The sequence below is a fragment of the Perognathus longimembris genome, chromosome 14, assembly GCF_023159225.1.
Source record: "Perognathus longimembris pacificus isolate PPM17 chromosome 14, ASM2315922v1, whole genome shotgun sequence".
NCBI classification, from domain to species: Eukaryota; Metazoa; Chordata; class Mammalia; order Rodentia; family Heteromyidae; genus Perognathus; species Perognathus longimembris.
The window spans coordinates 24,746,158-24,758,629 of record NC_063174.1 but is presented as its reverse complement, the minus strand read 5'-3'; the positions used below and the strand labels follow the sequence as shown (position 1 = coordinate 24,758,629).

At 41.9% G+C, this 12,472-nt stretch overlaps 1 protein-coding gene across 3 annotated transcripts in view; it reads right to left on the bottom strand.

Moving 5' to 3' along the window:
* The window catches only part of Samd4a (sterile alpha motif domain containing 4A), a 230,224-nt gene that overhangs the window by 53,480 nt on the left and 164,272 nt on the right, over positions 1-12,472 (bottom strand). For 2 of the 3 annotated variants that reach the window (XM_048362550.1, XM_048362551.1), the window contains exon 4: positions 3,339-3,602. The exons of the other annotated variant lie outside the window; for it this stretch is intronic. In XM_048362550.1, the coding sequence (XP_048218507.1) occupies positions 3,339-3,602 (264 nt within the window). The remainder of the gene's footprint in view (positions 1-3,338; positions 3,603-12,472) is intronic. 3 annotated transcript variants of the gene reach the window in all.

The window sequence follows — 12,472 nt, the reverse complement described above, 5'->3', positions numbered from 1 at the left end:
GAGTTCCAATTCAGATAGAATCAAGAATCTTTCCCCTGGGGTTAAGTCACAGTGATGTTTTTTAAAAGAACAGGGACATTTGAATTTAGAAACCACAACCAGTATATTCAAGCTGACATGCATAATTAGTGTTCTCCACAGGGGATGATAAAGGGGGAAATTTTCATATTTCATTTCAGATCATGCTTTTTGTTGGGGGGGGGGGTCAGTTTCAAGTTGAGTAGTTGATTCGTTAGCCTGAGACTGTAACCTGAGAGCTCCGTACCCTAGGAGCAATTTGATGAAACCAACTTAAACCATCGGGAAAGGCATTCACTAAAGAAGGAAGAACAGCAGTGCAGGTAGATGACATTAGTCCTCTGGGAGTAGGAGTTGGTCTTTCTGATAGAGTGCTAAAGTATAACAAAAAGAGGCTTGGATTGATGTATGTGAAGAATAAAAAGAGCAAAGGTTTCTTCCACATTCTTGACCTAAGAAGTACATTCCTAAGGGATGACTGTAGTCAAACCTGGCTAGTCTCTCTAGATGAGGAAGGAAGAAAAGGAAGAATCAATGTAGAGTTTCCTCAAGGTATGTGCATCTGTTCGTCAGAAAGATGAATTCACATTCAATCAAGTTCCATGATCATGACTTTTTACTCTTTTTCCAAAGGTGTTAAGGTGAATTCGTGAACTCTTCCAAATTCTACTGCAGATTCTTTGTTTTGGTAAAATGAGTAGTTACAAATTAGAGAAGCAATTACAAGTTCATTGCGAACATCCTGATGGACCAGGCTCCTTCCAAAGGGCCTGAGGCCCAGGGAAGAGCAGACTCTTTTCTAGAAGCATTTCATTTGATTCCACAGTTCACTTCTCCAAAGTGGGAACTACGTTAGATATTCAAACTAGCTCTTAGATGTGGAGATCAAGTAACAAACCCTTGAGACAGGCATGCTAAGGGCTGCTTCTCAGACATGCTCTTACAAGACCATGCCCAGTAAGCTTGATGTGGAAGAGTTCTTAGTGGTGACCATCTCACAATAAGGTGGGAGGAGAGACATCTGTATTTAATAAGTACTGGCCTTATGACACTTGGAGAAGCTAGTGTTTGCTGGTGTGGACCTTTCTGTTACCTGACTTGTCTGTTAAGCTACAAGTATACTTTCCTTACAAATAGAATCCAAGGTGTATAATATTCTTTCCTTTAAGTATTTTTTCCATTTAACTTAATAATGAATTTACATTTTGAATCCAGACCCAATTCTGGATTCAAATTGGCAAAGGAAGATAAAAATAGATGGGAAGTATCCTTTGTTTCATCTAGCTACCAACAGTCTATATTCTGACCATTCCCCTAGGCCTGCATTCTTTACAAGATATATGACCCTTGTCTGTGTCATTTTCTGATTAAGTAAGCTCCGAGGAGACAAGACTCACTGATTCTAGAGAAATAAATCAAAGAAGCTTATCTATGTGGGATGTTCCTTGAACTTTAGAAAGGTTTGGCTTCTATCTTACAACAGGAATGGGACATTATTCAATTTTTCTTTTATTTATGTTTCTTTAAAAAATACCATATTTGCTCATTTTTTATCAACAATGCCAAATATATTGTTATCTGCTTGAAGAGACTATTAAAGTATGTATATAAGTTCTACAAAGAAAGACAAAAATGAAGGAAGGCAGGGAGGGAGGGCGGGAGGGAAGAAAGGAAGGAAGAATGAAGGAATGAAGGAAGGAAGGAAAGGAAGGAGGAAGAAAGGAAAGAAAGGTGAAAGGAAGAGAAATAAGAGGAAGAAAGAAAATGGCTGTCCAGCCACCAGCTAGTGGGATCAGCATCTTCCTGGGATGACAGGGCCCCAGAGGGAGTTGGCCTGCCACAGGGTCCTCCCTACCAATCATCACAAGCCAGTGCTCCTCATATAGTGCGAACAGTCAATATATTCTATCTTGAAAATACAGACCATGCAGACCTGGAGCTCCACTTGCCAAGAAGCTAGTCTAAAGCAGTCCCTCAGCTACATGACAGATACCAAGCCAGGCTTGTCAAGAACATGACTAAACCTCCCCTAAAACCTGGGACCTGCAGCTTGGCTACCTGAACACATAACTAGATAGTATAAGTGGATTTTGCCAGGTCTCCAAAATTATGATCCAGTTTCCTGAACACTGTTTTCACTGCCGGTAGTGTCCCTTTAAAGACCATCTGTACCATCAGAGAAAACTTCCTGAGGGTCACACAGCACAGGAACTTGATGAGAGTAAAGGTTGATTGTCAGTAAAGGTTGATTGATGGGCTATATTTTCAGCCTAGTGTCCTCTTATAGATAGTTCCTGGGCAGGTGTGGGCATGCGCACTGTGCTGAGTTCCTGTGTGTGAAAGGGATGAGGATCCAGAGACTCCTATGTCAACAGTGATCACCATACAAAGATCAGACACAGCAAACCTCATGACCATATATTCATGAAAGCACAGAATGCATTCTCAGAGCCTTCCCTCAGCAATCACAGTCCACAAGCCTGCGTAGTTATTGTCTCATCACCTAACGTTGTTATCAACATGTCCCTATGAGCATCTTCCTCTAAGGACTTCTACCCCTTGACAAATGCAGTCTAAAAATGCAGAATGTACATATCTTTTTTGAACCTATCATGGGTAATTTGGAAATCGCTATCTCCTGATGAGGATCTGTAGAAGAGGACAGATTTACCAGCAATGTAAAAATATCTATTTAGGCTGCACAAAAAAAAAAGCCTTTATCACCAATATGCAAATCTATTATCAAGCTTAAAACAGCCAGACATTCTCTGTGGTGTTTTCATTTCCCTTAAACAGATGCAGAGAAAAAGAGTTTAAAGGTTTCTTTGGATATCAAAGGAAAAGAGAGAAAGGAAGAACTACAACAATTCTGCATAAAGAGATATTTATGAGAGAAAAAAGAGGGAAGGAGGGAGGGAGAGCAAGAGTGAGAGAGCAGTAGTTTGTTTTACTGAGTTCGTGACAGATCCCTGGCCACAGCAAGCAGAATATAGAGTAGCTTAAGACCTTTACAAACAAATGACCTTAGCCCTGCTACTGAGTGGGATGCATCAGTGTCTGGGGGCGGGGGGGGGGTCAACACACTGAAAACAAAAATGAGGGTTGTTGTCCTTATCTGCTCGGGTTCCCAAGTTTGGGCAAGAGGTACTGGCCGGGACACAGCCCTTTCTGTGAGGCCAGTCCTGGAGTTCGGGAAGGGATGGCTCACATGTATGAGCCTGGAGAGAGGCTGGGCTCTGTCTGTCTTGATGCCTATCTGTCTTTACCCTTGGACTCCAGATAAAGGGAGGGACTCTGTGGTTCATCTTACAGTCACTCACCTTTCATACCACTACCTTCTTCTTGGAATGTGTTACGAGCAGTGGTCTGATCTTCTAAGTGTTCACTCCCTCCACTTCCTGAAGAGGCTACACTGCTTTGTGGAGACAGGGGGGCATGATCGGATGGGAGGCACTGGGGTCCTCTAGCTCGTAAGTCCTCATGAGACATCCATCCATGTCCTAGAGGCTGGTTTGGCACATTCATGGGTGGGGTAAGGGACACAGATCGTTTCAAAGGGCTGTGGTGTGCCTGGCCTGAGAGAACTGGAAAAAAAAACATAAAATGAAATCGGTTATTGCCCACCCCCCTTGAGCTTGGGACGCAGAATAACCCACAATACCTCTGTACCCTGAGAATTACCACTGTCTTCAACTCTGGTGGGCATGGGGAGTGGAATGCAAGCCTAGCAGGGTCATTCCCTCTGGGTAGTTCAAAAGGAAGCCGCTGGGCCTGCTGGTAAGCTGAGTTGCCTTTAGTATTTGTGAGTTTGGATTTAGCTTTTAGCTCTAACTCTGTGCATCAAGATTTAGAGCAATGAGCCCATAAACTGGACAAGGCTCGGCAGTCTGGGGAAATGGCCATCTACCTACTTAAAGGGAACAGACTGTGCATTAGGCATTTTCCTTAAAAGCCCCAAATCTGACCCTATCCAGCTTAATTAGGAAGGACTTCCTGAACAGAGATGCTCAGCTCTCAGCCTCTTGAGTAGCAGACAGGCTGGTCACTGCTGGGGATATCCACAGGGTTGAACTAGGATAAGGTAGAGTCCATCTTTCCAACCAGGAGTCAGGGAGCTCTCTGTCATCTCAGGAGGGAGGCACTGGGTCTGCAGGGGCCTCAGGGTACTGGACGCCCAGCAGCTCTTGGTGAAAGGCTCCATTCTTTGCCTCGGTCTCACAGGTTCCTGCCAGACTTTACACTGCAAAAACTTTACACTCCCAGGTAACAAGGCTTCTATTCAGAAGCCAGCAGGGCGCTTGGTAGACTGAGAATGGTGTTTTTGTGTGTGTGTGTGTGTGTGTGTGTGTGTGTGTGTGTGTGTTTTAACCAGTATGATCAGCTCTTCCATACTGTGGGCAAGATCTACATAGCCCCATGTGTAATTTCTTTTCCAGAAAACTAGGAAAAAGCAACAAATTTCACATAACTAGCCAAATAAACTGGAAGGCATTCAAAGGAGGGATTTAACCAACTTCAATGCCAAAGGAGCCGATGTGACCCTCGCCTGATTTCTCTGAGTGTGCCAAGTGACAACTTCACAAAATAAGTCTATTCATAAGGTCCTCTCAGCTCCCCTCCCTGACAGGTCCCGTTTATTTTGACTGTTGCTGTACTAACAGGGAATGGAGCCACGTGCATATTTAAACATTTTTCAGGGAAGCCATTAAATGGTAGCTCAGGCTCTACCCCCTGTAGTGAAGCATTTGCTCTCTCAAATTCAGACTAATACCTGGTTTTACTTTTTATCTTATTTAATTTTCAGTGCTACTTGAGTTTTGAACCTAAGGCCTTGGGCTTTCTGGCATGTATTCTACTACTTAGGCCATGGCTCCGGTCTGTTTGGGTTTAGTTATTTTTCAGATAAGGTCTCGCTTTTTTCCTGGGGCCAAGCTCAGACAAAAATCTTCCTTCCTCTTCCTAGAGCATAGCTGGATTATAGGAGTGAATCACTATGCTGGGTTTATTCTTTGAAATAGAATTTCTCTAACCTTTTGCCTATTTGCCTCTAATCATGATCCTATCTCTACTTCCCAAGAAGCTGGGATTATAGGAGTGAGCTGCCACATTTAGCCTCAGGCTAGGACTTCTTTGCTGACATTAACCTTTCTGTTTTGTAGTAGGTAGGTTGGATGGCCTGTTGGTGACAGGTTCTGTTTTTTGTCTGGTTGCATTTCTAGTGGGGCAGCACCCACATGAAACACTGAGCTGTAGATTACAGTGCCCCAGTGTACAGGTAAGCAGTGGAATCAAAGGGTGAGGTGCTTCCAAAAAGTGTATCTTGGGCAGAAGTGCTGTAGGGAGGCTGCGGTGACCAGACCATGGAAGCAGTAGAGATTGCAGACTGTAGTCAACATTGCCATCTAGCCTCACATGGCCAAAAGGGGAACAATCAGAAGGCCTAGAAACGATTTTATTAACAAAAGTGAAGAAAAGGGAGTGTCTAAGTTTGTTTGTTTGGGTGCTAGTCCTAGGATTTGAACTCCGGGCCTAGAGGATGTCCCTGAACTTTTGTTCAAGGCTACTGCTACTACTCTACCACTTGAGCCACCTCTCCACTTCTGGCTTTTTGGTGGGTAACTAGAGAAAAGAGTCCCATGGATTTTCCTGCCTGGGCTAGCTTTGAAGCATGATCCTCAGCTTCCTGAGTAGCTAGATGACAGGCATGAGGTATTAGCACCTGGCTGGGAGCTTTTATGTTTAGTGTTTGTAACCTGAGAAATTTCTAATTTGACTAGGTTCTATCAGAAGCAAGGAATTACATTCACCTTTATGATAGGCAGAGGACATTGCTTTTTTTTTTTTTAAATGACCTTACCAGAAATGTATTCATTTACCTGACTTATGGAACTATACCCCTCTGTACACTACCCTTTGTGATAACAATAAATCTCTTCTTTAAAAATGACCTTACTAGGCTGAAACAGCCTGCATTTTCACTAAATAGACTAGGGAACAAACTCTCTTAAGCAGTGCTCTGGGAAAATGCATTGCTACATGACAGGAATAGAATTAGTAAGAAAAAATTTGCAGAGAAAGAGACAGCTTTTTTTCCTTTAAAAAAAAAAGGAGGCAGTACCACCGCCCCCCACCCCCCCAAAAAAAAAATGAAGAGCGAAGCCAATAGGAAGAAAAGCCAGACATCCAGAAAATCCATTTCATGCCTGTCTAAGTATTTATATAAAACCAGGCAGACTTGTTTAGGGTTGTCTTCCACACCTCAGACAGCTTTGCTTTCCTGTACCTCTGCAACCATTTTGAGTGGGGACTTTGCATGGGGCCAGCAAGGCATGCCCCAGGTGAATATAGGGGATCTCCTGCACTCTGATCCCAATTACAGTGAGTGATTGCCAGAAAGAGATTGAGTGCCCAGCTGGTGGATCCCTGGGTACCGAACTGCTTAGAGGCAGTCACTGGATTGGAGATCAGTGAAAGATAGTCCTCCTCTTTAGATGCTGAGGACACAGAATACATGTGGCAGCAGGTGAGTTCCATGGCTGGATGGGGCCACTTGCTTCTTTCCAATCAGAAGTTCCTTAAAATCCATGCTGTTCCCCCTGGCCACTGAAGAGCAGCCATGGGGAAACGGGCAGTGTCCCAGGACTCACTGGTTATCAAGAGTGGAACTAAATGTTTACCTAACTGGATAGGCTTCTAGGGTTTTGCACAGAGACCTACTCAACCTTTTCTGCATTTTCCTGAGCCAAACTGAAATCCTAGAGAATATGGCATGAACTTGGCCTCTGCCTCTGTCTAATATAAAAATCAGTTGTACCTAAGGTTCCAAGGCCTTTCCATTAAATGTTATTCCTATAGACGCCACCACACCCAGAGATATCTCCCTGCCTGCCACACCTGTTGCTTAGCTTTATGTTATTTTATTTTTGCCTGCTTACACTGGGGCTTGAACTTCAGCTGTGGGCTCTGTCCCTTAGCTTTTTCCCTCAACGTTGGCACTCTACCACTCAAGCCACACCTCTACTTCTGGCTTTTTGGTGGCTTATTTCATGGATTTTTGTGCCTGGGCTGGCTTTGAACTAAGATTCTCTGGTCTCCATTTCTTGAGTAGCTAGGATTACAGGCATGACTCACCAACGCATAGTGATGCTAAGCTTTTTATTTTCAGAGGGAGCCAGAGGTTTAGTGTGAGGGTAAATATCACACTTAAATGGAAGGAAAGTCGTGTTGGACAAATGCCTTCTTTTTTTCTACAAGACTAAGACTGTTGGCCACTCAGGATTGTCTACTGGTAGGGAGGAGACTGAAGCCGGTGATGGGTGACCTGCCAACAGTACCACATGAGGTGAAGACAAGTCTTCAAGTTTAGACCACCGGTAACCACAAAGTCAATTTTAGTGTCACTTCTTATTCTGAAGTACTTTGGTCTAACATGGCAGGAGGAATAACACATGGCACACAGTGAGTGTAAGAAAGCAGGCTACAGCGTTGTGGAATTGATGAGGTGGTCAGTGTCTGAGTATCAGTGGCCTCCCTATTACTTCATTAAAAGAAATCAACAACAGCAAAAAACCTAATTTTAAAAACGCACTTGAAGTGGTGACAAATAGGAGGAAATAAAAACATTTAAGCAGATTTTTTTTTTTCCTACAAGTCAACAGGCAAGAGCAATGAAAACAGACTGCTGAGATACTTCTCAGCCTGTGGAAGCTGCCCTTGAATGATCTCGCAAAGACATTTGAATGCTTGCTTGTTGAGTGCTTTGTGGTAGCCAATGGCAAATGACTCCTTCAGATATAATGGGCCCCAAAGTAACCATCCAATGTTGCAGAATTAAGGACACCTTAAACACTCCACATAGATGGTATAAAAAAAATATGGCAAGCTCCAGCAAAACCAAAGGTTGCATTTACATTGCATTTGTGACTTTTATAATAGTGCAGGCAGACGGACAACAAATTTCAAGACAGATTCATTGTAGTAAAAAACAACAACAACAACAAAAAAAAACTACCCAAGGGAGACAAAATTTGTGCTTGGGCCACTGAAACTAAGACAGTACTGTAGATAGTACACATTTAATGTTGCATATTTCTTTTTGAAACCTCTACAAGAAATTTCAGGCCTGTACACATCTACATGTCTATATGTAGGTACATACACATAGCTTTTCAGGATACTGAAATTTTGTAAATTGATTTATAAATGCAAGTGACCCAAAATGAAACAGTAAGTATTCAGTAAGTATAGCTGAAACATGTAAAAAGCACTTAAAAATAATCCTGCTGTGGCAGCCAGGCAATGTGGCAGGAATGTACAGGGGTGTCTAAGCTGTGGTAAACTTGGTCACCGCACTTAGGGCCAGCCAATTTCTCTGACCTCATCTAACCTTATGATTTTTTTCTCATCTCCAGCATCTTAAGGAAACCCTTTTCAACACCTTTTCAGAGAACAATGCAATGCCTGGCATTGGATTCTGTTCTTTTAAGTATTTTCTGGAGAGAGTGGAATTCAGATTTCCGTTGACCAACTTTGACTTCACTTTGATGTTTAATTATTGAGAGAAGTTTCAGGCAGAGGTGTTTGCTTTCTAGATACTTAGTACTCTTTGGAGTAAATGAAGTAAAAACTCCCCTTTCTACTTTCTAATATGAGAAATAACAGAATCTGTGGATGTAAAAGGTTTGGGATAGTGGAGTGACTATTTCTTTTTGTTGTTGTTGCTGTTGCCAGTCCTGGGCCTTAGACTCAGGGCCTGAGCACTGTCCCTGGCTTCTTTTTGCTCAAGGCTAGCACTCTACCTCTCGAGCAACAGCGCCACTTCTAGCTTTTTCTATATATGTGGTGCTGGGGGATCGAACCCAGGGCTTCATGTATATGAGGCAAGCACTCTTGCTACTAGGCCATATTCCCAGCCCCTGGAGTGACTATTTCTATGGGCCAATGTCAGGTTACAAATCGTATACCTCAGGAGAAAAGTGAAGGAAGGGGTGATATTTTCTAAGAAGAATTGTACTTGAACAAAGATCGACATACTTCTATACTTCTCTGCTCTCATATACTGATGCAATTTGTGCTCTAAAGATTATTTTTATGAGCACAGATTACTAACCTTTTAGAGAAAAAGGTCTCTAGAAAAAGAAAGAATTATTCAGCAATTTCTAAACTGAATAGTGAGTCACTGAAAAGTCCTTATGTACACCAAGACTCGCTAGTGGACAGAATGTTGTAAGACTAATGAATTTTATGGGCCTGTAGACACTACTGGAATGCATACAAGATATACATAAATTAATATAATATTTTAAGCTGAGGTACAGAGGGGTTACAGTTACATAAGTCAGGAAATGAGTACATTGCTTTTTAGACTATGTTACACGTTTCCCTTGCTCTCTCCCAGTGTACAATACTAATGGAAAGTATATCTCTGTGTGTTTTCTTTATTACCAGCACATTTGAAGTACAGCTTTTTTAATATGGGGGTTTCTACATTTTTATATTAGTTATTAACTCACCTAGTTCCCATATATGGTTCTCATATACCACTGGTTTAGCTTACTTGATAAAGATGATCACTGCACTAGTCTTTCTTTGTTGTGAGACACTTCCCTGGGCAATGTAGGTAGTTCAAGAACTCATGTTCTGTGCGCTTTTCAAGGTTGTACTTTCTTCTCAAGTTCAAGTTAACCATTGCCATCTCTCTTGAGGCCACTATGTATTTTCTCCTATTTCCAGACTTAGCATTTTACTACAGAGTCTAGAATTTAGACTAGAAATTTGACTTCCTTTTGAATAAAGACATTTAGCAATTTCCACACTTCTCAATAACCCTGCTTCCCAAACCATGGCTGGGTTCTGTGCCCTCATGATGCCCCCTGAAGACACATAGAGATGATTTGTAGCTTTAATATTCTTAGTGTCAACATTTTTTTTTCAATACAATCTTGTTAAAATAGTCTAGGTGTGCCTTAACCTCAAGATTCACGTGCTCTGCCTCCTGAATGCTAGGATTACAAGTGTGAACCACCATGCCTAAGCATGGATCTACATTGCTGATTCAACAAATTGTCTTTTTGGGGGGAGGACAACAGAAGAAGTGATATGGATCAAGATGCATTGTACTCATGACATGTTGAATTGAAACCACTTTGTATAACTATTTAAAGATAACAAAAATATATTGACAAAACTTTAAAAAGCAATTGATTCACTGAAAAAAATGCTTTGTTAAGTTTTCGCATTTCTAGATGCTCAACGATGGGATGAGCACAACTAAACTATAAAACTACATCATTTTAATTTAGGAATTTGTAAAAGTAGAGATTGAGGAGACGTGTGTGTGTGTGTGTGTGTGTGTGTGTGTGTGTGTGTATAAAAGGGAATAGTATTGGGGTTTGAACTCAGTGCTTGCAAGGCTAGCACTCTACCACTTGAATCATGCTTCTACCTGCATTTTTGTTGGTTATTTTTGAGATAGGGTCTTGCTTTCTACCTAGCCATGTGCCTGAGCCAAGACCTGCCTATTCTATACTTTCCATAGTTGCTGGAATGGCAGATGTGCTACACTGTATTATTATTATTATTATTATTATTATTATTATTATTATTATTGGAGGATGGAGTATCCTGAGTACCCTGGACTTTAATCCTCCCATTCTTAGCCTCCTAAGGAGGCTTAAGGCTACAGGTGTCTGGCTTGCATATTATTTTAAAATGTCAATTTAGGATTTATCTCCTGATTTCCCTGTGACTCAGATGATACTTGTCATGTGCTCATTTACTTATGCCAAAGCAGAGCAAGGAGAATAGTTACATACATGTTGCTCATGATATACTTTTTTGTTGGTGGTGGTGGTTGTGGGGCTTGAACTCAGGGCCTAGGTGCTGTGCCTGAGATCTTTTTGCTCAAGGCTAGAGCTCACATGGCTTTAAGCCACAGCTCTGCTTCCAGTTTTCTGATGCTTAATTGGAGATAAAAGTCTCATGGACTTTCCTGCTCAGACTGATTTTAAAGTGCAATCCTCAGATCTCAGCCTCCTGAGTAGCAGGATTATAGGAATGAGCCATCAGTGCCTGGCTTCTAATGGTATAGACTTGTTCCCAAAAGAAACTTAGATGTATCAGCAGAACATTGGCTAAAAACAACTATCAGAAGGAGTCACAACATGTAATAATCCTGAAGTTTTGCTGTAGGAGTTGGTTTGATATTTGTCAAGTTTAGAGAGGGAAAAGCTCAGCCCATTGCAGACTGCAGAAAGGCTATTGTTTGAAAGGAGTTAGAGCAGGGTGGAATGTTTCTGTCCATTCAGGGTTTAGCTACGCGTGTCAAGCAGGTTTCAGATTTCAGCCCAGGAGTTTCTTCTGTTTTTAGAGCATCTAAGAATTACTATTGGAAGCTTTCAATTCAACGAATGAAGTTCAGCTATCACTACTTGTATGAATAATTCCAGGCATTTGCTTAAAAAGAAAAGCCAACAGCTTTACACAAGGCTCAGTGGTGACATGGTATTAGGCCCTTGAGTCCTCTTCTTTGTGGTACCACAACCAATAATCTGAGGCCCTGTGGTGGAAAGCTTTGAGGAAGAAATGATTAATAGTATTGCAAGAAGACATTTTGCAAAATACAAAATCAGATTATTTCATCAGTGAAATCATGCAAAAAAAAAATAACACCATTCACATTTACAGTCATGGGCAGATTTGAGTCAGTTAAGCAAAGGGGGAGGGAAAGAGGGGAGAACTGATTACAAAGGTTAACACTCACATGCTCTGCCATCACTGCTTCAGGAAATAGATTAATGGCAAAACTGGAGGGTTAAAAGCCTCACTGTGCATGCTTGCTCTCAATTTCTTGTTCAAAAGCTTGGAAAACCAGTGCACATTAGCACATCTGGACACCAGAAGAAGATTGTCTCAGACAGGCTTCCAACTCCACCTCATTCGGAGAGGAGAGAGAACATGCTACAAAGCATACATGTGGCGGGTGAACAGGATGTTCCAGACAAGCCCAAGGAGGAAGCCACATGCTTTCTGGGAAGAGGAAGTATACACTTGCCTATGCAAACCACACCAAGTCAAACCAAATCAAACGGGTGAGACTCTAGAAGAGAATGCTAAAGAGAATAGCATGATAATAGGGCTACATCTCTTTCCCCATTGAAGCTTCTTTTTGTCCAGTATTGAAATGAAAGTGTCCCCTGGCAGGGAGAGGGCCTGGAGAAGTCTTCGCAGCACTGTGAGTCCTTGTCACTGCTGCCAGCCCTAATTACCTCCACGTGGCTCAGACTTGGGCAGGGCAAAGCTGGATGTTTCTGCCTTCCTATTATCACTGAAACATCTGAGCTTTTAAGAAATAGACTATTTCTGACAGACTTTTATTAATGTACTAATCTTTAATATATTTCATTTGTCCTCTTTTTGTCAGTTCCTATAATGGCAAAACTGGGTGCCATCCAGT